This window comes from Canis lupus, chromosome 2 (assembly GCF_011100685.1).
Source record: "Canis lupus familiaris isolate Mischka breed German Shepherd chromosome 2, alternate assembly UU_Cfam_GSD_1.0, whole genome shotgun sequence".
NCBI lineage: Eukaryota > Metazoa > Chordata > Mammalia > Carnivora > Canidae > Canis > Canis lupus.
In genome coordinates this window covers 18,307,597-18,331,973 of record NC_049223.1, presented here as the reverse complement: position 1 = coordinate 18,331,973, position 24,377 = coordinate 18,307,597, and the positions used below count along the sequence as shown (strand labels likewise).

At 40.4% G+C, this 24,377-nt stretch overlaps 1 protein-coding gene across 2 annotated transcripts; it reads right to left on the bottom strand.

Annotated features, from left to right (window-relative positions):
* Positions 1-1,010: 1,010 nt before the first annotated feature.
* HACD1 (3-hydroxyacyl-CoA dehydratase 1) lies at positions 1,011-21,613 on the bottom strand. Of its 2 annotated transcripts, NM_001025269.1 has the most exon segments (7): positions 1,011-1,186; positions 4,280-4,458; positions 8,424-8,545; positions 11,691-11,779; positions 11,856-11,874; positions 12,058-12,175; positions 21,433-21,613. In NM_001025269.1, coding segments are annotated over 7 exon segments (750 nt in total). In that variant the 5' UTR covers positions 21,573-21,613; the 3' UTR covers positions 1,011-1,103.
* Positions 21,614-24,377: the final 2,764 nt, after the last annotated feature.

The window sequence follows — 24,377 nt, the reverse complement described above, 5'->3', positions numbered from 1 at the left end:
CTTACCTAAGTAAAGGGAAAAAATATTTAAAAGGCCTACTTAAGAATTAAAGCAGTATTAAAGTATCTTTGTATGTCTTTCTTTTTTTTTTTTTTTTTTTGTAATGTCTTTCTACTAAGCACAAGGATAGGAACTTTATTATAAGACTTCTTGCTTGAAATTCAGTGGAATTCAGAATAAAGTGAGTCTGTCAGGTCATACTCCAAAACTTTTCATTACCTTAGTATCACAAGGGGATTATCATAACATGATTTTTATTAGATGATTCCAGGTGCAGAGAAGCCTTTCTCTGCCAGAGTTCTAACATTATGATCAGACCCAATGTTATTTGTTTTTTACAAGTGAGGCAAAGTATACACTTGCATTCTTTCTAATCCCTTAAAATCCTTAGAGTTGAAAAGGTTGTCCTTGAAGGTTAATCCAAATAAAAATAAATTTGCCTAGCAGTACATGTAATTTTAACAGCCTAGACACATACTCAAAGAATATTTTCCAATTGTGACATCTACTTGAATATTTTTATTATACAGCTACTTTACCTATATCAAAAGTTCTATCAAAGCAAATTATGTCCATGCTCCCAAAAATGGTTATTAATCAAAAATATTGCCTTATAACTTGTAGGAAACAGATCTGGGTTCAGGAAATATCAATATATTATTAACAAGTCATTATAATTCTGCATTTACTTTCATTTATAAATATCACATAAATACCACTGGCAAGTTAACAATGTTAAATCATTAAACTAATTTGTAAATATTGATTTAAAAACCTTGGAGCATGTGCTGCAAAAAAAAAAAAAAAAGTAAAAATTTTTAAAAAGGTTTTTCCCCCCCCCTAGGTCATGCACCCAATTATTTTAACGATCACCTTCCCAGGAGTTGGTAATAAATACTAGTAAATACTTGCATAGTTCTTTATAGAAAATGGACCTAACACAATGTGAAGACAAATATTGGCAAATATCACGTCTCAGATTATACAGTCTAAGAAATCATACAATCTGTAATATTTCATAAAGTTGTTTATTCTTGTTATTAAAACTTGGATTCAAGTAATCCTGGTTATTCTGGAAAAAGCACCTTGTTCAGGGGGATCATTTAATCATCCTTTTCTACAATCACTTCTCCATGAAGCACCTTTCTTCTTTGGCGTAACATATGAAAGTAGAGTTGTGGGAACACTATTTGAAGAGAGAAGACAAAGGATACTGTTGAAAATTATTTATACTTGGAACCTCTTACATGTTATGTTAGCAGCTGTTGAGGGTAAGCACACCATCTCCCACCACAGCACCCCCCTTCCCCGGATATTTATAGAGCTCAGGCCAAGAGTACAAGAGGAGGCCTGCACACCATATGCCTACACGTTTCACAGGCTTGCCTCCTTTTATTGCGTTTTTTACAAATTGAAGGTTTGTGGTAATCCTGCCTCAAGCAAGTCTACTAGCACCATTCTTCCAACAGCCATTTGCTCATTTCGTCTCTTGTGTCACATTTTGGGGAATCCCCCGATATTTCAACCTTTTTCATTATTATTGTACTTGTCACGGTCATCTGTGATCAGTGGTAATGAATCACTGAAAGCTCTGATGATGGTGAGCAGTTAGCAATAAATAAAATATGTTCTAATCAAGGCGTGCACACTGATGCTATTGCACACTTAACACACTACAGTATAATGTAAACCTAACTTTTACTTGCAGTGGAAAGTCAAAAAATTCACTTGACTCACTTTATTGCAATATTAGTTTTATTGTAGTGGTCTGGAACTGAACCTGCACTATGTCTGTAATGCCATTAACTGCTGGGGATTCTTTAGCAAAGTTAAGTATCTTGATAAATATACTTTCATAATGACCTGGAACACTGCCAGAATGTTCAGCACAAGGAAAACTGCCCCCCTCTCTCCAGCCCGTTGGCTGTCCTGCACTGTGAGGGGTCTCATGAACACATGTAGGTATCTAAGCCCACACAACCCAGCTTTGTCCATACCCTTCACAGACAGCTGCCCCTCAGCTACCCCTTGATCTCAGGGAAGCATACACTGAGGACATGGTTTACTCCTCAGGAGAACAGAAGGGGAAAGGCTTCTGTGAAGTCCCTAGACACATGGTCAGTGCCCTCGGGGTAGTAAAGTCCATGGTCCCAGGTTTCTAGAATGTGGTCTAGAAGGAGAAGGGGAGGCCTGGTGGAGGAGTGATTAGAGGAGGGCCAGAATAGGGTCCTCTAAATCAGGGTACAGAACAGGAGCCCCTCTCGGCTGGGTATACGGCTATTCTGTTAAAAACACACTTACATGTGTGTGTTAAATCAGTTAGATAAATGGTCATCTGCCCTTTTAAATTTGAAGAATTACTTCAAATTTGCTTCTATTATAGTGCTTTACTGTGTAAATGTTAGTGGATGAACAAATTAGCAGCTATAAACAATACAAACGTAAAAATGTTTCTGAGAATGATGGACAGGATTAAAACCAATTAACTTAATAACCAAAAAAGCCTCTGAATCTTGCTTAGGCAACTTTGGTGAACTATTTTTGGAACTTAGTCCAAATGGAATAAAAATTCACAACAGAGTTTATTTCTTTAAATTTAGGTACTAGCAGGGACGCCTGGGTGGCTCAGTGGTTGAGGGTCTGCCTTCAGCCCAGGACGTGATCCTGGAGTCCCGGGATCGAGTCCCACATTGGGCTCCCTGCAGGGAATCTGCTTCTCCTTCTGCCTGTGTCTCTGCCTCTCTCATGAATAATGTTTAAAAAAAATCTTTAAGGAAATTAGTAAATTTAGGTATACCCATTTTGATAAATGTAATCATCATACCATACTCAGAAGCCTAAACATACTCAGGTAAAACATACTTAAAGCTACGATGAACTGAGAAGCTGCTATTGACACAGGCCAGAGTCTACGTCTCCCAGGATACCTGAAAACACACAGCCAAGTTATTGGTTTGATATTTTCAAACCATGACCTGTTGGGCCCTGGGTTTCCGTGGAGATGCCTCAGTAGTCGTAAGGAAGAGGGGAATCCAATATCCAAACCTAGAGCTACAATATGAACAGAAGCCAGCCCTGCTCTGCTCCACACCTGGGGCCCCTCGCCAGATCCTGGGGAAGCAAAGGGTGCAAACAAGCCCTATGGGTGACCACCCTGGGCCCTCCTGAACTGCCCCTGGTGGATAATCTGATGAGAGTCAGGCTGAAATGACTGAAGATGAGGGAAGTGAAAACAGTGTGACCATCAGGGCAACTTTGATTTTGAAAAAGTTTAAAAGTTGGAGGCTTCAAGGGACTAGCCAAGTTTAATGCTCACTCTCTTTACATAAAATATTTTATGTACATTTTTTTTTTTTACATTTTACTTAAATATCATGTCGATGCAGATCTTAGATACTATAAACTTTTCTTATTTTCTTTCTCCCCTCACTGGTACCAGTCTCCAATTTCATTGAGAAGGGTAAATAACAGCCCTGCTTTACCCATATTCCCTGCTAGTGACTATCAAAATTTGACCTAAAAAAATACCACTATTGGCATTTATGTGAGGTGAGTAAAGCTTCATCAATTCACAGCAACTCTTAAGAGGTGATGAGAAATTAATCAATGGGTTGAGTTATTCAAAATATTTTAAGGAAAGCAGTTTCATTATTTTCTAATATGTAGAGCAACACACACGAGACTAAAAGGTATTCCTAAATAACTTTTCCAAGTATATGCTCAAGGGTTAGACAGAAATGACCTGATATTTTCTTGGACAAAATGTTTATCTTTAGATAAATAATGCTGGCAAACGGTTCACTGATGTGTGCTCATTTTTTAAAAAAAAGTCATATTCAGCTTCTCTTTAAATGATTCTGAGAAGGCAATCATTTGTGTATTTATTTACTTACTTATTTCCTTATAATTAGGAAAGAGTCCTTTCTTCCATTATTTAAAATTATGAATACATGTGGGGTTGAACAGAGGTGTTTTTTTTTTAAGATTTTATTTATTTATTCATGAGAGACACAGAGGGAGAGGCAGAGACACAGGCAGAGGGAGAAGCAGGCTCCATGCAGGGAGCCTGACATGGGACTCTATCCCAGGACTCCAGGACCACGCCCTGGGCTGAAGGCAGCACTAAACCACTGGGACACCCAGGCTGCCCCTGAACAGAGGTTTTGATGTATTTGTAAGCCATCAGGTCTCCTTGCTTATTAAACTAGTGTACCATGATATTTTTACAGACACGTTTGCAGCACACGCTAAATCAGAGTACTAATGTCCACATACTTACATGGTATATATGAGGCCATGGTTATAAGAAGAAAATAGTAGTAGTCAAAGGAGACATTGTATTTATTAGGAAGTCTTATCGAAAACATTCCTGTCTTCTTCACATATGGTAAGGCAGCATATATTGTAAGGAGTTCACCAACAACCCCGACAGGATATAAGATGATAAAAAAATTGTATCTGAAAAAAGAAAGACCCCCAGAAAATTACTCTTTTAGAATAACAAATGGAAAAAATAAATTAAAAATTTAAAAAAAAAAAGAATAATGACTGGAGTTGATATCATTCTTTGGCTACTACTGTCTTTAAACTTAAAAACACACATATTTACAGTGTCTCTCACAGAAGGTTAATTTTTTTCTACATTATCATTTGCTTATAAATTTAATTATCCTTTTTTATCATAGCAGTTTCTATTTTAGATGGTAAGATATTAATAAAATAAGACAACTTTACAGTACTGAAACAGTGGTATATGTGTTAGCAATGTATATGTAGTGTGTATTGTAAAGGATGTAAATGCTGTAAATACTATATTGTAAAGTACCTATAAGTATTATAAAGTATTGTAAAGGTAACTTCTTTAACACCTGGAATCAAAACTGAGTGGTTTGTTCTTTTTTTCCTTTCAGCATTTATTGATCAAGTGCTGTCCTTTAAAAGACCAGTTATAATCCTAATTTTATATCTAAATCTTAAAATTACCAAAGTGGTTCTTGAGGCATTTGGAAGCCTCTTTGCAGTTACCAATTAAAAGAAAATTAATTACTATTTCAGAAAACTGAAATACTACTAAATATATATTTATATATTAACATATAAATATACTAAATATATTTAGCGTATTTAATATATAAATAATACTAAATTATCAGTACTTGATGAATATACTGTCTAAAACTGCTCTCATAACAAAATAGGTAAAACAAGTTGTTTCGAAAATTCCCACAATAAAGGAACAGTCAGTTTGCTTAAAACAGAGTGGAGAAAGTTCTATTCAAAATCCAGAATCAGAGCCTGTTCATCTGGGCTGTGGCAAGGTCTCCCACATAGAGTGGACCAGCCATCATTCATGACTACAGTGAGGGGAACACTCTGCAGGCCTCTATAGGCCTCTAGCAGGAACAGCTTCAAGGACCCAAGGCAACAACACTTCTCCATTAAAGAAAATCATTTTTCTCCAAGGCAGTTACCACAGAAAATAAACGTGAAAATCTTGGTAGAAAAAGACAGAAATCAAATTAATCTGTATTTGATTTCATCATGTTGTTGGCATTAAGATATCGGTAAAGAAATATTAAGTTTATCATCAGTATAGCAGAAATGTGGAGGCAACTTAAAAGTCATTTTATTATTTATTTTATGTCAAGGATACACACCAGTAAGAGACGGTAGGGAAACAAAAGTAGTTGCCAAAATAAATTCAGGGGTAAAAGAAAAGATGAATGATCCTTTTACTGTCCCTGTCTATCCCCTCCTTGCCGTGGGTATATCATTACTAGTTTTGTGTAGTTTTTTGTATATTATTTAAATCACTCGTTTCTAATCTTAATTTCCTAACTCAATATAAAGATCATATAACTGAACATTTTCTAATCCCTTCTCAAGTAAAACTTTTAAACTTAGTTACACAGTTTTTCAACTTTGTGTGACTCTCCGATGATTTTTTCTGGAAGCACTATTCTTCAACAGAAAAAAATATATCTCTCCTAGAATAAACTAGTTTAAAGCCTTCAGCCACTGATTATTCTTAATGCACTAAGAACAAAGTATATAATTCACTTTCTTTTCACTTTAAAAAGATTGTTTTAATACTGCGAAGAGAAAAAAAAAACTGCAAGTTTTGATGGCAGCATGAGCAATTTAACTACCTATTCAGAAAAAGAATTCCTCCTTAAAGATTCCTAATTGCTGTCTAAAAATTTTTTAAGGGAATGCATTTTTGAAATTAAAACATAAATTAACATAAAACATAACAACATATAAGTGCCTATTCAGTGGACTTTTCTAGGAACATTTCTAACACATAAATGGAATTGAAGTATATTCAAACTAGTCATAGTAAGCCAGCTATTTATAAATAAGAAGTCATTCTTATTGTAAAGTTCTATTTGAGAATGACAGCTTCAACATTTGAATATAAATACAAATATTATTTTGGGTTTTTTAATAAGGTTGGCAAATATATATAAATGGTCGGGATCTTTTAAGATTTTTGACATGAAATACAATTACTCATGATTATGATGAACTGACATGTATTACGCTAACATGTGCATTTCAAAGTTGAAAGATCTTACAGTACTTGGTTTAACACTAATGCAATTGACAAAGGATTTCTAAACAGCAAATTTAAACATGTTTTGAACTTTTTCAGAAATTCAAGACATGCAAAATGCATTCCAAAAGGCAGACAGACAAGACATTGAAGATCATTATCTTCTGCAAATAAATTTTTTTTATATGGCAAATGAGATTATATCATGAATTAGTATTTTCAAAGGTGCTAGAGATCCAGAAGACTGAGGTCATGCAAGACACGAGATGCACTGAGATGCATTCTAGGATTAGTCCGGCGATACTCCAAACTGCCAACTGTGTGAAAGGCCCAACTACTCAAAGTGAAAAAGTGTTCAGTTACAGTAAGAATAAAATCAACCTAAAATATATAAACAGTAGCGCAGTAAAAACAAATCTGACACTGGTTGTATGTTACCTTCAAACAAATTAGGAATGTGTTAATCTAAATATCAGAGTTTTAAAAACTAGAAATATGGATATAGTATTGTTTATAATATCTCAAAACAGGATTTATAATATTAGCAAACTGGAAATGATCTAAATTCTGGCAACAGAGAAGTGGTATGTCATACTATAGAACATTGGGCAGCATTAGGTTATAGATAGATCTAAATATTCCTGCTTTGATTAAAAAAATTAAAGCTCCAAGATATAAACAAAAAGCAAATATAATGTCATTCTGCTTATGTTTTTAGAAACTCATGTTTGTGTGTTCAGTTTTGTCAATACGAAAAAGTCTGGATGGTTAAACTCTAAACTTTTTCCCTCCAAGAAAGGGAGTAGGTGAGGGAGGAGTATAAATAGGAAATTTCCATATTGATTCTATATATTTCTGTACTTTTTTGAGCTTCTTACAGTGAAAACATATTACTTATGTAGTTTAACAAAACAATTTAAAGAATGAAAATATCCTCAAACCCTTTTACCTTACCCATGTGGAACAGACATGTAGGAGACAGACACAGACGGGATACAGCCCTCTTACCCAAATTGTCTCCTTGCAACTTCCCACTATCTGGCATCTCACATGTCTGTTAGTGGTTTTATTTTTTGGTCTCTTACGTCTTGAGAGGACAGAGCTTTTCTTGTGTTCAAACTTGCATCTCAGGTATGCCGTCGTTACACAACACGTATTGTTGTGAATGTGAGTATAACACCGAGAACAAAAGGAACAAATCTATGCTGGCTTATGATCTGTTCTTCAAAGAACAGTCTTGCTTTTATAACTGTAAAATATCAGCTGCTCAAGGACTTCAAACTTTAAAAAAAAATCTTTTTGCCTTAAAAATTGTTTCTTTAGGATATATACATTTAGAACCCTTGAAATACATATTTTGTCCACATTCCAAAAAATACAGCTTAAGTGTGACTTTTAAAAATGTCTGTCTCTGCTACTTAAGACACCAAAGAAGCTGACACTGTATACATAAGATACTAAAAACTGTGGATACTAATTATTAAAATAATTTAAGTCATTCAGACAAAATGCCATATTTTGGCACAGAATTTACCTAATATGATTAAAAAATATTGTATATTTTGCTTTCAGAGAAAAATGAATGACCAATTCAGGTTGGGTAAGGATACTGATCTAACTTGTCTGGCACTGATTTTACTCAAAATCAAAATACATTAATATGATTTCTCTCTGGTCATTAAATTAAGACTTTAGAATTCAAGTTTTAATACTATTAAGAGCAAAAAAAAACCCAAAAAAACAAAAACCGAAACACCCAGCATCCTGGCATCATGGAGCTAAGACACAAATTTTCCTTCTCTGGTGTTAGCTCAGCACAGAAAACACGCATGCACTAGTCAGAAACTAAACTGCAAGACATCGCCACCTGGCCCATTTAATGAAGTATGGCAAGTGGTCGAGAAGACTGAATGTGTAGAAGGAATAGCGAGTGATCTCTGTCACAGTCCACGCGACCAGAAAAAGCACCACGCTCTCCTCATTCTGGATCTGCAGAATCACAGAGAAATCCACAGTGTCGTTCAACCTTGAACATTTTTCTCCACGAAGAATATACTTTAATTATTTACTATGTGTCTTTGATTACACTGGAATGTCAGGGGTGGACAGAGGCAAGACAGAAACCTCAACACAGTCACCGTTACGTAATTCATGACACGCACAAATATGTCCTAGACACAGAAATGGTCAAATTTCTAATGGTTTCTCCTTCTCAGCCTTCTCTCCAGCCGCTGACGTAACCATCCTAGGACATCAGCCCCTCAAAACCAGAGTGGGAACAATCCGATGCCCCAACTTTCTATGGCTTGTCTGGCTGTACCCATCCTACTGGAGCACCAGCTACTGCACCTGCCCATTCGCCTTTTGTCCTATTACCACCATCTGAATTCAGGGCCTCATGGTCTCTCACCCAGACTACTCTAACAGCCTTCTAAATAAATAGTCTCTCCACTCGTTATTCTCTTCATGGATGAAAGTCTTCTCTTAAAAGCAAAACAAACAAAAATGCATTTGGAAGCAGTGGTCCTGTGATTTAAAAGCTTCTTTGGCAGTCCTGCTGCCTAACAGGAGAAAAGGATTGTATTCAAGGTTCTCGACGATCAATCTGAGCTCAGAAATCTCTCCAACTTCATCTGTTCAACTTCCCACTACCGCCTCTCTCTCTAGTGACACCAACTTTGTATTATTTCCAGAATACGCTCTTCCCCCCAGTTAGAACGCTACTTACTCCCTTATTAGTTACCACCCTATTTCTCACCCTGTAAGATCCAGTTAAAGCATCACGCCCTCTGGAAACCTTTTCCCATATCCCACCTTTTGCCCTGACCATTTACTTGCTCACTTTCCTTTTTCATGTCCATATTCTAACACTTGCCAATTTGTATTAAAGTCTACCTGCCTGACTTGTGTATCCACTGGTGCTCTCAACTCTCCTTACACATCTCTTCCACAGGGAAGCCTTCCTTCCCTCCTAGGCCAGGCTAAGTCCCCAGATACACTTTGAAACATATTCATTTCTTTTTTTTTTTTTAAAGATTTTATTTATTTATTCATGAGAGACACAGAGAGAGAGAGAGAGGCAGAGACACAGGCAGAGGGAGAAGCAGGCTCCATGCAAGGAGCCCGATGTGGGCCTCGATCCCAGGTTTCCAGAATCACACCCTGGGCTGCAGGCGGCGCTAAACCGCTGCGCCACCGGGGCTGCCTGAAACATATTCATTTCTTATTTCAAAGCTCTAAAACTAATATAATGAAATTATTATAGTTGACCCCTGAACAACATGAGGGTTAGGAGCACCAACCCCTGCTGCGTAGTCAAAAAACCTGTACATAAGTTTTGACTCCCCAAAAACTTAACAGAAGATAACCTACTGTTGACCAGAGGCCTTATCAATAACATAGAAACAGTTGACACATGTTTACATGTGAACACATATTTACATGTTATATGTATTACATGTTATATTCTTATAATAAAGCAAGCTAGAGAAAAGAAAATTTTATCTAAAAATCAAGAGAAAATACACTTATCGTATTGTACCGTATCAGAAAAAATCTATAAAAAGAAAAATCTATGAGCGAACACATGCAGTTCAAACACATGGTGTTCACGGTCAACTGTATTTGTGCAACTACTCGCTTACTGTCTCTCCCAATTACAGGATCCACGAGGCAGGAACTGTATTTCTATTATTAACTGTCAGATCCTTAGCATAGTCTCAGGCATAGAACAGTTGTGCAGTTAGTGTTTGCTGAATGATTCAACATCTGACTGCCCCCCCCAACCAGTACCCACCATAGCTGGAAGTGCCCTATCCATTTCAAATAAATCCAGACATAAGCACAGTGTCAGGTGTATAGAAGGCACTGAATAAATGTTGGCTGAATTAATAACGAGGAGCGGAATGGTGCCAGAAACAAACTGTTGTTTGAGAAAACTGAGTAGTAATACTAAGACAGAGATCCTTTGGAGGATAAAAAAGAGCAGGTGGGTCTTTTTTTCTCCTGGGCACTGGCAACCCATTAGAATCTCTTTGACTTCTTTTCTGCAGCTGACGCTGGCCATCCTGTCTGGTCTTTCTTCTTCCTCAGTCTTCAGACTCTTTGTAGTCCTGGCCCAGCTATTACAGTCACTCACTGTCTGGAACAGTCTTTCTTTGATTCTGTTTATGTCCGACTCCTGCTTGTAAAGCACGCGGCGATCTGAATGAGTCTGGTTCTGCACGTGGCATGCGCTCACTGCTAAGTGCATGGCAGTCACTCGTGAGGGGCCAGGTGGGCCGAGGAAGCCCAGTGAGAGACGCTAGTCAGGACGGCTAACGTGCAGAGTGGAAAGAGGGCACAAGGGCAGGGATCTGTCCCCACACAGACAGGGGCCAGGACGTCCAGCAGGCAGGGGAAGGGAGTGAGGTATCATGTCAAGCAGACTAAGGACAAGAAAGGCATCTCAGGAATGGAAAGGAGGCCAGAGATCTGTCCTCAAGTAGACAGGAGACGCTGGAGGCTGTCAGAAGGTCAGAAGGGCCCATCTGGGAAATGTTTCTGTCATGGGTTTAAAAGGCCCAGTGTCTTCACATAGCGAGCATGGTGTTTGTTTGTCTAGAAGGGTTTAAGCCATTAATTAGATTCAGGTCTGTCTCCTGTCATGCCTGTTATAATATAAATAATATGCTAATTTCCCCTAAGTTCCTCAGCCCTTCCAACTTTTCATTTAGTCTTTCCCGTTTGCTCAGATCTATGAAACTACATTTGCTTTTTATGCCTGTTGCTACAATACTCCATGGTGAATGAGGAAAAATATACTGTTTATGCCGGCGACTTCAATACATAATCAAAGAGAATATACATCCATATAAAATTTTCCACCGTTTGACAGAATATGAATATTAATTTTTAAAACTGGGAAACATCAGAGGAGAATAGAATATAGATATGAATATTTAGTTTTGCTTGTGTTTCAAAGTCATTCTACTAATGTGCTAAGTCAATGTACAGTCACACCTAAATCCAAACTCAGCCCTTTTTTGTCTAGTGGTTCTGCTTCCTGAATTATAGCAACATTGGTATTTTAGATTCCTATTAATAAAAAAGCTTTCCTGCAGGCTCACAAAGAGAAAGTGTTAGTGTCACTTACTGGTTTTATACTGTGAGTAATGAGCCACACCATAAAGATTCTTGAGCTCACTTGGACCCCAGCCACAATCACAGAAGTAGGTACAATCCCTTAAAGAGAAAAACAAGTCAACCATTGCCCTAAAGGCAATTTATACCGACTATAAAAATTAAATCAGAAACTCACCAATTAAACAGTGGACTATCTGTAAGCAAATAAAAAAAAAATCACAAGTCAATAGCATGCAACATAAAATAAACCCGTGAATGCTGGTTTTCTACAAATTTGAAGGTGATATATGTCATCAGAAAAATAAGATTGATTTTGCTCAACAAATAATTTTTCAAAAAAATAGTACAATGGAAAAACAGCATCACTGAAAACTTACCTCAAGCAAGGCAAATGTCTGGAAAAATTTAAGTGTCTTCTGAATACTTTTATATAAACCTTTGTGTGTTCCTTTTTCCATATAAAAACGTACCATGGCAATAGCTAGAACCAACCACCTAGAAAAAATAAAAGTGTTTTGTAAAGTTCTATAAAAATGAATACCAGTGATCTTCCTGAAAGGAAATGGCATAATTCATAGTAATAATATGTATGTTTTATTACATTCTCAGTTCATTATTCTTTTTAACAAAACCCACTGGAAAAAATGACATGGTTTTTACACTGACCCTTCTTCGAGGGGATGAATAGAACATATTGGAGATCAACTGGATTCAAATGTCAATGTCCATTTCATGTTTGGTTTCAGCAGGTGAACTGACAGACTGAAGAAATTATATACCCAATTGAGGTCATTATAAAGCGTTCCATAATTATATATTTCTTATGGTAAAAAGCTGTGTGTGTGTACATACAGAAATATATAGTATAGGGCACCTGGGTGGTTGAGCATCTGCCTTCGGCTCAGGTTGTGATCCCAGGGTCCTGGGATCAAGTCCCGCATTGGGCTCCCCACAGGGAGCCTGCTTCTCCCTCTGCCTATGTCTTGCCTCTCTCTCTGGGTCTTTCATGAATAAAGAAAGAAAATATTTTTAAAAATCTAAATATATAGTATATATTTACATGTAAGTATAAATAAAGATCTTTCATATTTTTTATTTTTTTAATTTTTTTACAATTTGCACAAAATAATAACAATTGTTATTACCACAATTGTATCACCACAGAAGGTGTACATATAGAAGGTCTGATCTGGGCCTGCTTTCAAAGAGTTTGTTTTACAAAAGGACAAAATAGGGATCCCTGGGTGGCGCAGCGGTTTGGCGCCTGCCTTTGGCCCAGGGCGCGATCCTGGAGACCCGGGATCGAATCCCACGTCGGGCTTCCGGTGCATGGAGCCTGCTTCTCCCTCTGCCTATGTCTCTGCCTCTCTCTCTCTCTCACTGTGTGCCTATCATAAATAAAAAATTAAAAAAAAAATTTAAAAAAAAAAAAAAAAACAAAAGGACAAAATACATATGCCTTCCCTTTTCAACTTCTATTTCTACATGACAGAGGTTCTATGCTGTGAATTACCGGCACTTCATACACAAGCTACACCTGTGGAGATCGAGTTTCTCACCTTATATTCAATCCGCTAAAGACAAATTGAATTTGTCACAATTTTAAGAGCACTTTCAAGTTTTAAAAAGTTGCGCCATCTGTAACTTTTTAAAATCTTTAGTAACACAACCATGGAAATGAGTACCTAACCCAGGCTTTTAATTTGGTGGTCTCCAAAGTGTCTACTTACATGGGTTTATGAAATACATTATTATACGGTTTTAACTTTTTTTTAAAGATTTTATTTATTTAATTAATGAGAGACACAGAGAGAGAGAGAGAGAGAGGCGGAGACACAGGCAGAGGGAGAAGCGGGCTCCGTGCGGGGAGCCCGATGTGGGACTCGATCCCGGGTCTCCAGGATCAGGCCCTGGGCTGAAGGCGGCGCTAAACTGCTGAGCCACCTGGGCTGCCACGGTTTTAACTTTTTAATTAAAGATCACTCATAAAATGGACAAACGGCTTAAGATTCCCCACAAAGGAACTAGTGATTGAATATGATAAATGTGATCAACAAGGTCAACAGAAGAAGATGGCAGCGGGCACTTCTGCTCTGGGCACTTCCACTCCTCCTCAGCACACACTGAGAGGAAAGCAGGGGTGTTCCTATGAGGTGTGACAAGAAGTCAGGTAAAATCTGAAATTATCAAGACCTCTGAAAGATGGAAAAGTTAGTGATAACAACAATGCTGATAATAACATATTTTCAGAATGCTTCCAATATTCTACACAAGGTTCTAAATGCACATTTAACATATTAATATTTCACGCTCAAGAAAGCCCTGTGAGGTAGAGATTGCTATTATCCTATTTTACTGTAGAGGAAACAGGCAGAAAAGGTCACATGGCTGGGGTATAAACCTACCAGTGAGCTCTTGCTTAGAATCTATACTCTTGTACCATGATGCTGTACTGGTCTGGCTCTAGGTATATACATGCCTTGGGATATTAGTTAATCATAGTATTTGGTATATTTGAATTACAAGTAAATTTAAAAAGTTATAAAGAGGGGGGCATGCATGGCTCAGTCAGTTAAGCATTTGCCTTTGGCTCAGGTTGTGATCTCAGGCTCCTGGGATCAAGCCCCTAGTAGGGCTCTGTGCTCAGCAGGGAATCTACTTCTCCTTCTCCCCCCAGCTCATGCCCATGCATGCTCTCTCAAATAAATAAATAAATAAAATCTTTAAAATAAATAAGTAAATAAGTAAAAGTTATAAAAATTGTGCTCAAATATTTTAACTGATAGTAGTATGCTATCAAAAAGGTTTGAGGGCCACTGTTGTAGATGAGACAGTCACCATGCAGAGATGTCAAGTGACTTACCCTAAGTCTTAAAGTCAATGGGGCTGGGGAAAAAAAGACCCTCTGAGGTCTCTTAACCCCCATGCTATTCTCTCTCCATGATACCCTGGCTTTACTGGATTCAACTGATGGCTTCATCCCATATGAGGGCCACGGGTGAATTCTGTGCTGGGCCAATCTGATTTAGATGCCTCCCAGGTTTAAAGTGTTATGATTTCACCATCTTCAATTCTAAGTCCCTATACTAACAATAAGAAAAAGTGTATTAAGCTGTTTAAATTCACATTTTTCATACATTTGTCTCTTTTTTTAAAAAAAGGAAAACGCCAAAAAGATCATTTTGAGAGGTAATTATTAACCTACCAAAGAGTTCATTAAAGGATTCATTTAGACAGCAAGTTTTCTTTTGAAATAGCAAGATATAAAAATCCATGTGTTATAACATGGTCACAAATTTTACTGCTGTTCCATAGGTGGCAGTATTGTACCACCTAGTATACTATTTTAACACCAATAACAAACTTGTTCAAAATAAAAGAAATTAACACTCTGGGTGAGGTTAGAAAGGACCACGGAGACATCTATCCTAACTTCTCATCTATTTTCAGTCAATATGGCCAGGAGCTAATCTGAACTAATCAGTGGTCACTAAGCCCACCATCACAACAGGATGACAGTCAAGTCTCCCACAAGGACCCTCCATTTAACTAACTTCAGACTTCCTACATTCATCAGTTTAGCAATTGTAATTTTAAAAAAATGCAAAAGCGATGAGAGCTTCTGCAATTGGGAATTCTTTTTTTAGAAATACTGTTTTTAAAAAATAGGCCAGAGCGACTGATAATCCAAATATGAACCGAGATAGCTATGCTCAGTCCTTGAGAAAGTACTGTCTTTGGAAAATATATAAACGTGTGCTTTATACTTAAAAGACTGCTTGCTTGCTTAACTCATTCATCTTCACGTTCAACATTTATTGCTAAGCCAGAAAGTGTGCTACATGTTGAGAAATGAGAAATAAGTAAAACCTAGTCCTTGCCTCAAAGAACTATTAAATTAGTAAGTGGATAAAACTAAATAGTGCTACAACAGGAGGTATGTGCCACAATTCACTAAACACCAGGCCTTCCTTACCATGTCACTACGCTATGATGACCCTGAAAAATCTTATCAGAGAAGTGCTTTCTTCTAGCTGTCTCTGGTGCTTCTTTCACTCCTGAAGTTTCTTGGAGACAAACTGCTCCATAAGGAACTTGGTTACACCAAGTTCTACACCTGTATCTTTTTTATTCCAGCACTTCTTTTTAGATTTTAATTATGAACAACTTCGCACATACACAACAATACAGAGAATGGTACGAGGAACCCCCAAATACCCACTCCCCCGATTCAAGCATTATCATCTTAATGGACAATCCTGTGTCATCCAAGCCTCTATTCACTTCTCTCCTCACCATCCCTTCCCCTCATTGTTTTGAAGGAAATCTCATACATTTTGTAGTTTAATTCATAATAAAAAGCTTTTGATAAACATTACCATAATACCACCATCCCATGTAAAAAGTCAGTAACAGATCACAAAACAGAGTCAGGTTATGAATTTTCTCAATTGTTTCATAATTTTTAAAAATCATGATTGAAATAAAGTTCACATGTTGTAAGTAGTTGCTATGCCTTTCAACGACTCTTTTAATCTATAGGTTTCCCCTCCCTCCCTCTATCCATTCATCTCATCTCTCCTCCTCTCTTTCTTGTGAAATTTGTCTGTCCAGGACACTGAGTGGTTTGTCCTGCAAAGTTACCCTCAGTCTGGGTTTTGCTAATTAGATATCCAGGGTCATTTATTATGTTCTTCTGTTCCCTCTATTTCATGTTGACAGTTCCTGGCTTGTCAGATAGAGTCACATTTGAGGCTAATTCCTAAGTTGTGTTGTGTACTACCCTAAAGAGCACATACCTTCTGGCTGTCCCTCTCGTTTGTCTGTGATGCTAGCACTCACTGCCGATCATTGTTCAGATCCATTATTTCAGCAGTTGCTGAAAAATGGTGATATTCTAGTGTCATTTCTTCCTGATACCTTCAATAAAACTACCATTTGGAAGCTCCTACCGGAGATGGTCTTTGACATTCATAGCATCCATACTTTGTTTTTTTTTTTAAGATTTTATTTATTTATTTATTCATAGAGACACACAGAGAGAGACTGAGAGAGAGAGAGGCAGAGACACAGGCAGAGAGAGAAGCAGGCTCCATACACCGAGCCCGACGTGGGACTCGATCCCGGGTCTCCAGAATCACACCCTGGGCTGCAGGCGGCACCAAACCACTGCGCCCCACATCCATACTTTCATGTATTGTTCACTGACACCTGTAAACCTCCTTTCCTAAATTAAAATTTTTATTTAGCAGCCAATATGTGTTTCAAGGTAATGCACATAGACATTCGAGACAATGGAGTTAAACTGAAAGGTTCACCAAAAAAAAAAAAGATAAACTGAATTCCATTTAGAATAAAACCTCCTGCTCTTTGAAGAGAATAAAAAGCAAGCCACAACTAAGAGAAAATATTTACAAATTACATATCTGATTAAAGACCTATATCCATACCATGTAAAAAACTCTCAGAACTCAGTAATAGAAAATCAAACAGCTTCATTCTTTAAAAAAAAAAAAAAAAGAAAGGGCAAAGAAGATTTGAAAAGACACTATGCCAGAAAAGACACACAATTGGTAAGTAAATGCATAAACAGATGTTCAGCGTCATCAGTCATCAGGGAAATGCAAAATAAAATCACAATAGAGATAACACAATACACCTCTTAGATGTCTAAAATTACAATGACTGATCAATATCAAGTGTGGGTAGGATGTATAGCAGCTCTCATTCGTTGCCCACAGGGCTGTAAAATGGTATAATCATTCTGGCAAAGCTGGGCAGTTTCTTAAGAAATCAAGAATGTGACTACTGTTGACCCAGCCATTCCACTCAAAGATATTCACCCAAGAAAAATGAAAGCATACGTCCAAAGCATACGTCCAAAGACTTGGACGTGAACGCTCACAGCTTTGTCACAGCCAAAAATTGGGAAGAACCGAACCGTCTATCAACAGATGAATGGATAAACAAGTTGGATAAACAAGGTCCATAAAACAGAACTACCCTCCTCAGGGATTAAACATGTCTATTTAACATTTTGGGAAAAGTATATGTCTGAACCCCAGGTTTGGTGCTCTAATAACCCGCACTATGTATACTCTGAAAACATCTTAAATAGTTTCTCTTTGTCTATCAACCACCTTACTGATCACTTCATATCCATGATCTTTTTTATTCTTTGTAATAATCTAGCAAAGTAGTGTTTTAATTTACAGATAAGAAAACTCAAGGTCAGAGAGGTTAAGTAACTTCTCTGAGGTTACTAGTCCTCTGAGCTAAAAAGGAGTAAAATACTGCCTTTAACCAACACCTCATTGTGGTATTTACAGACTAAAACCCAAACATGTTGGCCAGGCATTTAAGGCCCTGTGCAATGGTCCAGGCTTCCCATTCAGCTTCACCCCCACACACACACTTCAGGCCCAATTGCGATCACCTCAGCAACATGTCTAGGAATGTCACATCTCTGTACCTTAAGTCACGCTGTTTCCTCATTCATGCCTATCAAATCCTACTCATCCTTCAAAGCTCAGTTGAAACGCTATGATCTTCACCACAAAGCTCTCTCTGATTCCCTCTACCTGTCTGACCTGTCACCTCTGTCACCTCTGTCGAGCACTTATCTCATTCTTTCACTGCAATATACAAATGCCCCTGGGTTACACTTCTTCAAGGACAGAGCCTAAAATATTTATCTTATGTCTCTCATTTGACCAAGGATGATGCACTTGACACATACAGGCTCAAAAGTCTTAAAAAAAAAAAAAATAAGAGACGGAGAAAGAGAGAGAGAGAGAAATACTTCTCTGGTCAAGTACCTGTTATGAACAAGTACCATAAAAATCCTCACATCCTTTAAAGGTGTAATTCCACTCCTGGGAATTTATCCTAAGCAACTAATTTAAAAGAAACAAGTAAAAGCAAATGTCATTGAGGGAATGATCTAATCTGTTATTGTGCATTAACTCTATACACTCTTCTATAGCCATGAAATAATACATTTATGAAAACTATGCAGAAATATTTGGTAGAATATTAGGTGAAAGTAGAATATGTAATAGGGCAGACACCCTAACTACAATGCTTTATAAGTACATTTAGGAGGTGACACTCTAATGGGGGACATGAGGACAATAAGCAACAAGACAAATTACTACGTTTATGACAATAAGCGCAATGAGAAAAACAAAGCAGGCAGGAGGAATGATAGCATAATGGGGTATATGCTTTCTGCATGAAGAGAGCTAGGAAGGCCGCCCTAAAAATGGAGATTTGAGTGAAAGCCTGAAGGAAGTTAGATACTCACATTAAAGATAACAAAAAACAAAAGGTCATGCTAAGCTTATAGAATTAGGCAAGTTCTTTTTCTACATTTATGTAAAGACTTCTCACCTATTATTGTTTTCAAAACTATTATAAAAAGTTAACATACTTCAGAGTTCTGCTAAAAGAGAAAAACAAAATAAGCAAGGTAAATGAACAAAAAGCACCTCAGCTAACCTTCTGCTATCCATACTATTCAATGTATACCTCGGTGTCCCACTTTACACACCACAACCTTATTTACCACTGTTCTCCAACATCACCCTCCAGATAGGTCAAGAGAATATACCAAGCTTTCTTGCATCTCATGCCTATTTCTAGAATTTATCTCACTTGAAATATCTACCCTCCACATATGCCAATCCTATTCCTTCTTCAAATCTCAAGGACTCTAGAAAGCCTCCAAAAGGTTACATGGATTATTCCATTTTGGTTACCTTGCTTTTAAACAGAGATGAAAATGAAAAGTGACCTTCCCAAAATAGGCAGGGAGACAGATAAGTTTCAGACACGCAGTAATTTGCTGGGCAGGTAGGAAAGATAGGAAGTGTGAGAACACAAAGGAGGGAGCATTTAATTCTGTTCCAGATAGGGTGGGAGACCTAGAAACCTTCAGAGGATGGCTTGATTTAGATATCATACGAGGAACAAGGAGGATATTATATGAAGAGTGAACAGCTTGAGCAAGAACAGAGAGAGTGGTGAAAATAAAAATGTGTGGTGCTTTGCCCACATTATGAGTTACAGCTGATTTCAAACGCGGTAAAACTGGAATGGGAAATAGGGGAGCAAATTGCAAAGGGCCCTGAATGACATATAGCCTAATCCCTTGGATTACAGCAGAGGTAATGGGGAGTCACTGAAGGCTTTTAACTAGAGTTATGCACTGATTTTCACTTTTAAAAGGTTAACCTGGTTTTCAGAAGGGAGAGTGCACTGGGTAGAAAGGGACAGCAGACCAGTTAAAGGCAGGTCTCCCAGAAATATTAACCGCGTAAGACTATCACGGGAGAGAAAATTCTATCAGTTCCCACTGTCCCTAAAGACAGTAGCGCACGGTGGGTACTCAACTATTCCCCAGTTTTTCTCAGTATATTATTTTTCTGTTTCAAGATTATAAAATTCAGTAAAGCATAAAGGCAAAGAAGTAGCAGGTCTCTGGAGTCAGACTGTCTAGGCTGAAATCCAAGTCTGACACCTGCTGGCTGCATGATCTTGAGCAACATACTTAACCTCTTTGTGCCTCAGTTTCCTGACCTGTCAAATGTAGTATCATGCACCCCGTCACGGGATGGTAGAGAACTAAAATTGAGATAGCACAATTAAAGTAATCAACCCAGTACCTGGCACATGGTAAATCCTCGTATTGTTCGTGAACCGTATTTGGTATTCTGGGTTACACCGAACGCCTAATAGGGACTCGGTACTGGGTCAAACTATTTATTCTTTCTCTACAAGCCCCGGGGAGAGTGTAAGATACCAGACATTCCCCCCACACTTCTATGGATTAATACTCCATGTGACCATGAGACAGTAAGTTCTTAAAAAGACCATGCGTTTTAGAAACAGAGCATTTTCCCAACAGGTCCCGCAAAGCGATCGACACAAAAGTGTCACTTTGACAGCTCTCTGAAGAGCGCTAGTCGTGGCGTAACCTCAACTTGTAAGGCCTCCTCAAAGTCAGAAATAAGAGTTCGGGGACTCGGGAAGCACCGGCCCACAGAGATGCTGGGCTCGAGGGCCACGCTCCGATGCGGCAGGGTTTCGAGAATACTGTCCCCAGGAAGAAGTTCTGGGGCTCAGGGGAAAAAGCAAACAAACACCCAACCCAAAGCCACTCGTGCCGGCACTGGCGGTTCAGAGCGCTCTGCGCTGCGCGGTGCGGCGCAAGGCAGCGGGCACCGGGACAGCTCCGGGCGCGGGGCCGCCGCACACAGGCGTTTCTTCAACAGCAGCAGCAGGCGGCGGCGCCCGGGGCGGCCGGGCCGAAGCCGCCTCCCCCGCCGGTCGGCCCCGCATTCCTGCCCGGGTCTATACTTAACCTCCGGCCCGCGCCCCGGGCCGCCGCGCCACGCCGTGCACCGTATTAGGCAATGCCGGGCGAGCAGGGCCCGGCCCCCGCCCCCCCCCGCCCCGCTCCATTCAACGCCGCCGGCCGCCGCGGCGCCCAAGCCCCTCCCCCGCGCCGCCGGCCGCGCCCCCTCCCCGCTCCGCGCTCCACCCCGGGCCCCCCGCGCCCCCAGGCCCCCTCCCCGCTCCGCACTCCGCGTCCCCCTCCGCGCCCCGCGCCCTCTCCGCGCCCCCCCCGGCCCCCTCCGCGCCGCCGCGAGCGCCCGCAGCCCAGCCGGCGCCCCGAGCGCTGAGTGTCGGGGGGCAGCCGCGCGGGGCCGCGGACGGAGGCAGGCCAGGGCCCCCGGCGGCGCACGTACCCCGCGGTCATGGCGATGTTGTAGAAGGTGAGCCAGACGGTGGCCAACAAGCCGAGGCGCCTCCGCCTGCCGGGGGCCTCCTTCTCCTCGCCGGCCTCCGAGGCGCCGCCGTTGGTGCCGTCCTCCTCGCTGGACGCCATGGTGGCCGTGCACCCGGGGGAGGTGGAAGCCGGGGGAAGGGGAGCGGGAGGGGGCCCCGCCGAGCGCGCAGCCGAAGCGCCGCCGCCGCCGCCCGCCGCCGCCGCCGCCTCGGTCAGGCGCCCCATGTGCCGCGCGCAGGGGGCTCGGCGCCGCCAGCCCGGCCGCCCCAGGGGGAGGAGCGGGAGCCCCCGGCCGCCCCGCCCCGCCCCCGGCCCTCGGGAGCGCGCGCGGCGCGGGGATCTGGCCGCCCGGCGGGGGCGCGGGGGCTCGGGGCTGCCGCGGGCCCCCGCAGAAAGCCGTCCGCGTCTCCGGCCGGGGCGTCCCGCGCGCTGGCGCCCTGTGCCCGGCTGGGGCGTGTGTTCGGGGCGGACGGCGCGCACCTGGAGCCGGGAGGCCCTGCCCCGCCCAGCCCGTGGGAAGGCACCGTGTGGGCAGGGGGACGGGCAGGGCGACCTTCCCGCCAAGCACGCCTCAACACCTTCGGGGGAGGAGTCGCCCACTTGCGTCTGTTTCACTTTTGCCGGCCGGTGGGGCGTGTACAGGGGGGAACACGCAGAATCGCCTCCCTCGGGTGGGTTCCCCGGGGCCGGGGCCCTAAAGCCGTCGCGGCGCCGTGGCGGAGGCGAGAGGGGAGCTGGAGCTGGAGGGCCTGGCGAGAGACCCAAGGGGACGCGCTGGGGCCCCTGCGGGCAAGCTGCAGCTGCGCCGCCACCACCGCTGCTCTCCACTCCATCCCTTTCCTTTCCGTATCTTCCCTCAAACGCCCGTGCGTTCTCCCAGTAGCTCTCTGCTCTTTCCCCTTAAAGCGCACAGTTGGGAAAGCCGGCTCTGGAGTCGGGTTACTGAAATTCAAACCCCAGATTCCTGGCTCCCCCAGTCTTACAAGCTTGTGAACGGGGGCACCTAAACTTCTCTGTGCCTCAGTTTCCTTAGTGGGAATGATTTATAAACCTGTGTCGTGGGTTATTGTGAGATGCAAGTCTCACACTTAGGAATCACCCACACTTAAATCACCCACATAAATCACTTACAGGTCTGAAGCAGTTTTGCCCACCCCCCCCCTTCCCCCAAATTAGCATGTTAGCACCATTCTGGTGACTCGGATCTCCCTTGATCCAGCAAGAGAAATTTCTGCTCAGGCCTGTGGAAGCGATCTGCTTGTTGTTAGCTGTGCTGCTGGAACCTGAGCTTGGCCCTGGGCAGGGGACCACATAGCTACGAGTCCAGTAGCTCCTCCTGGTATGGAGTAATTTCTACGCAGAAGAGAACTTGGGAGAGGTCACCGTAAGGGAAAAAGAAGGACTCATTCCTTTGTTGAGATCTGGGCTCTGGGCGCCTGTCCAGGGGGGCACTACCGGCCTGCTTGGGAAATGATAATTTTGAGGAAGACATTCCAATAAGGGAGGAGGAGGCTGAGATGTTCCTGGGGAAGAAATAATGGCTGAAAATGTTCACATTTGATGAAAACAATGAGTGACTGTTTTTTAAAGACATTTAAATTGGAAAGGAAAAAATAAAACTATTTACAAATGACAACACTGTATAATTAGAAAAGCCCTAAGGAATCCACAGAAAAGCCACGGGAACTAGTTGCAGGTTACAAGGTCAATGTAACAAAAATTGTTTTCTACATACTAGAAAAGAAAACTGGAAATTGAAATTAAAAATAAAACCATTTAATGCTCAGCAAACAAAAAGATGAAATATTTAAGGGTAAGTTTAACAAAACCCGTAAGATCTGTATACTGAAAGCTATAAATCACTGCCGAGAGAAATTAAAGACTTAACTAAATGGCTATACATTGGAAACCATTGGAATTGGAAGATGAATTGGAAGATGTTATGGTTAAAATGTCAGTTCTCCCCCAAATGCCAACAGAATATATATTGTTTTAATTTGACAAGTTATCTCTAAAATTTATACATAAGAAAAACAAAGTTGAGGCACATACCCACTGGTTTTCAGAACAGTATTAACCACAGTTTTATATAAGACTGTGGTAAGCATAAGGGTAGACAAATCAGTGAAACAGAATAGAGTCAGGCCCATATATATGGTCATATATATGGTCAACTGATTTTTCGCAAAGATGCCAAGGTATGTCTTTTCGACAAACTGTGCTGAAATAACTGGATATCCACATGAAAAAAAAAAAAACTTGACCCTTACCTCATACCATACACCAAGTATTAAATTGATATAGATCATTGACCTAAACATAAAAGCTAAAACTATAAAGCTTATAGAAGAAAAGAGATTCATTATGGTCTTGGAGAAGGCAAAGATTTCTTAGATCCGATAACAGAAAAAGCATTAATCATAAAGGAGAAGACAAAACTGTCAAAACATAAACTTTTGTAATTCCAAGGACAACACTTAAAAGTTGAAGATTTTCTCAATACATGTGTCTGACAAGGAACTTGTATCCAGGGTATATAGAATCTTCACAATGCAATAACACAACTTTTTAAAAATGAGCAAAAATTTGAATAGATTCTTTGCAAAGAAGATATGTAAATAACAACAGCACACGCAAAGACACCCAACCTTACGTTTTTAGAGAAATGTAAATCAAACCCACAATGAGATATCACTATACCTAATATTTTAAATGTTGTCAAGGATGTCGAGCAATTGGAATTCTCATATATGGCTAAAGAGAATAACACTTTGGAAAACAATTTGGTCATTTCTTTAAAAGATGGTCATAACGCTGGCTTACCATATGACCCAACAATTGCATTGCTAGTTATTTAGCCAAGAGAACAAAAACAGGTTCACACAGATTAGGACACAAATGTCC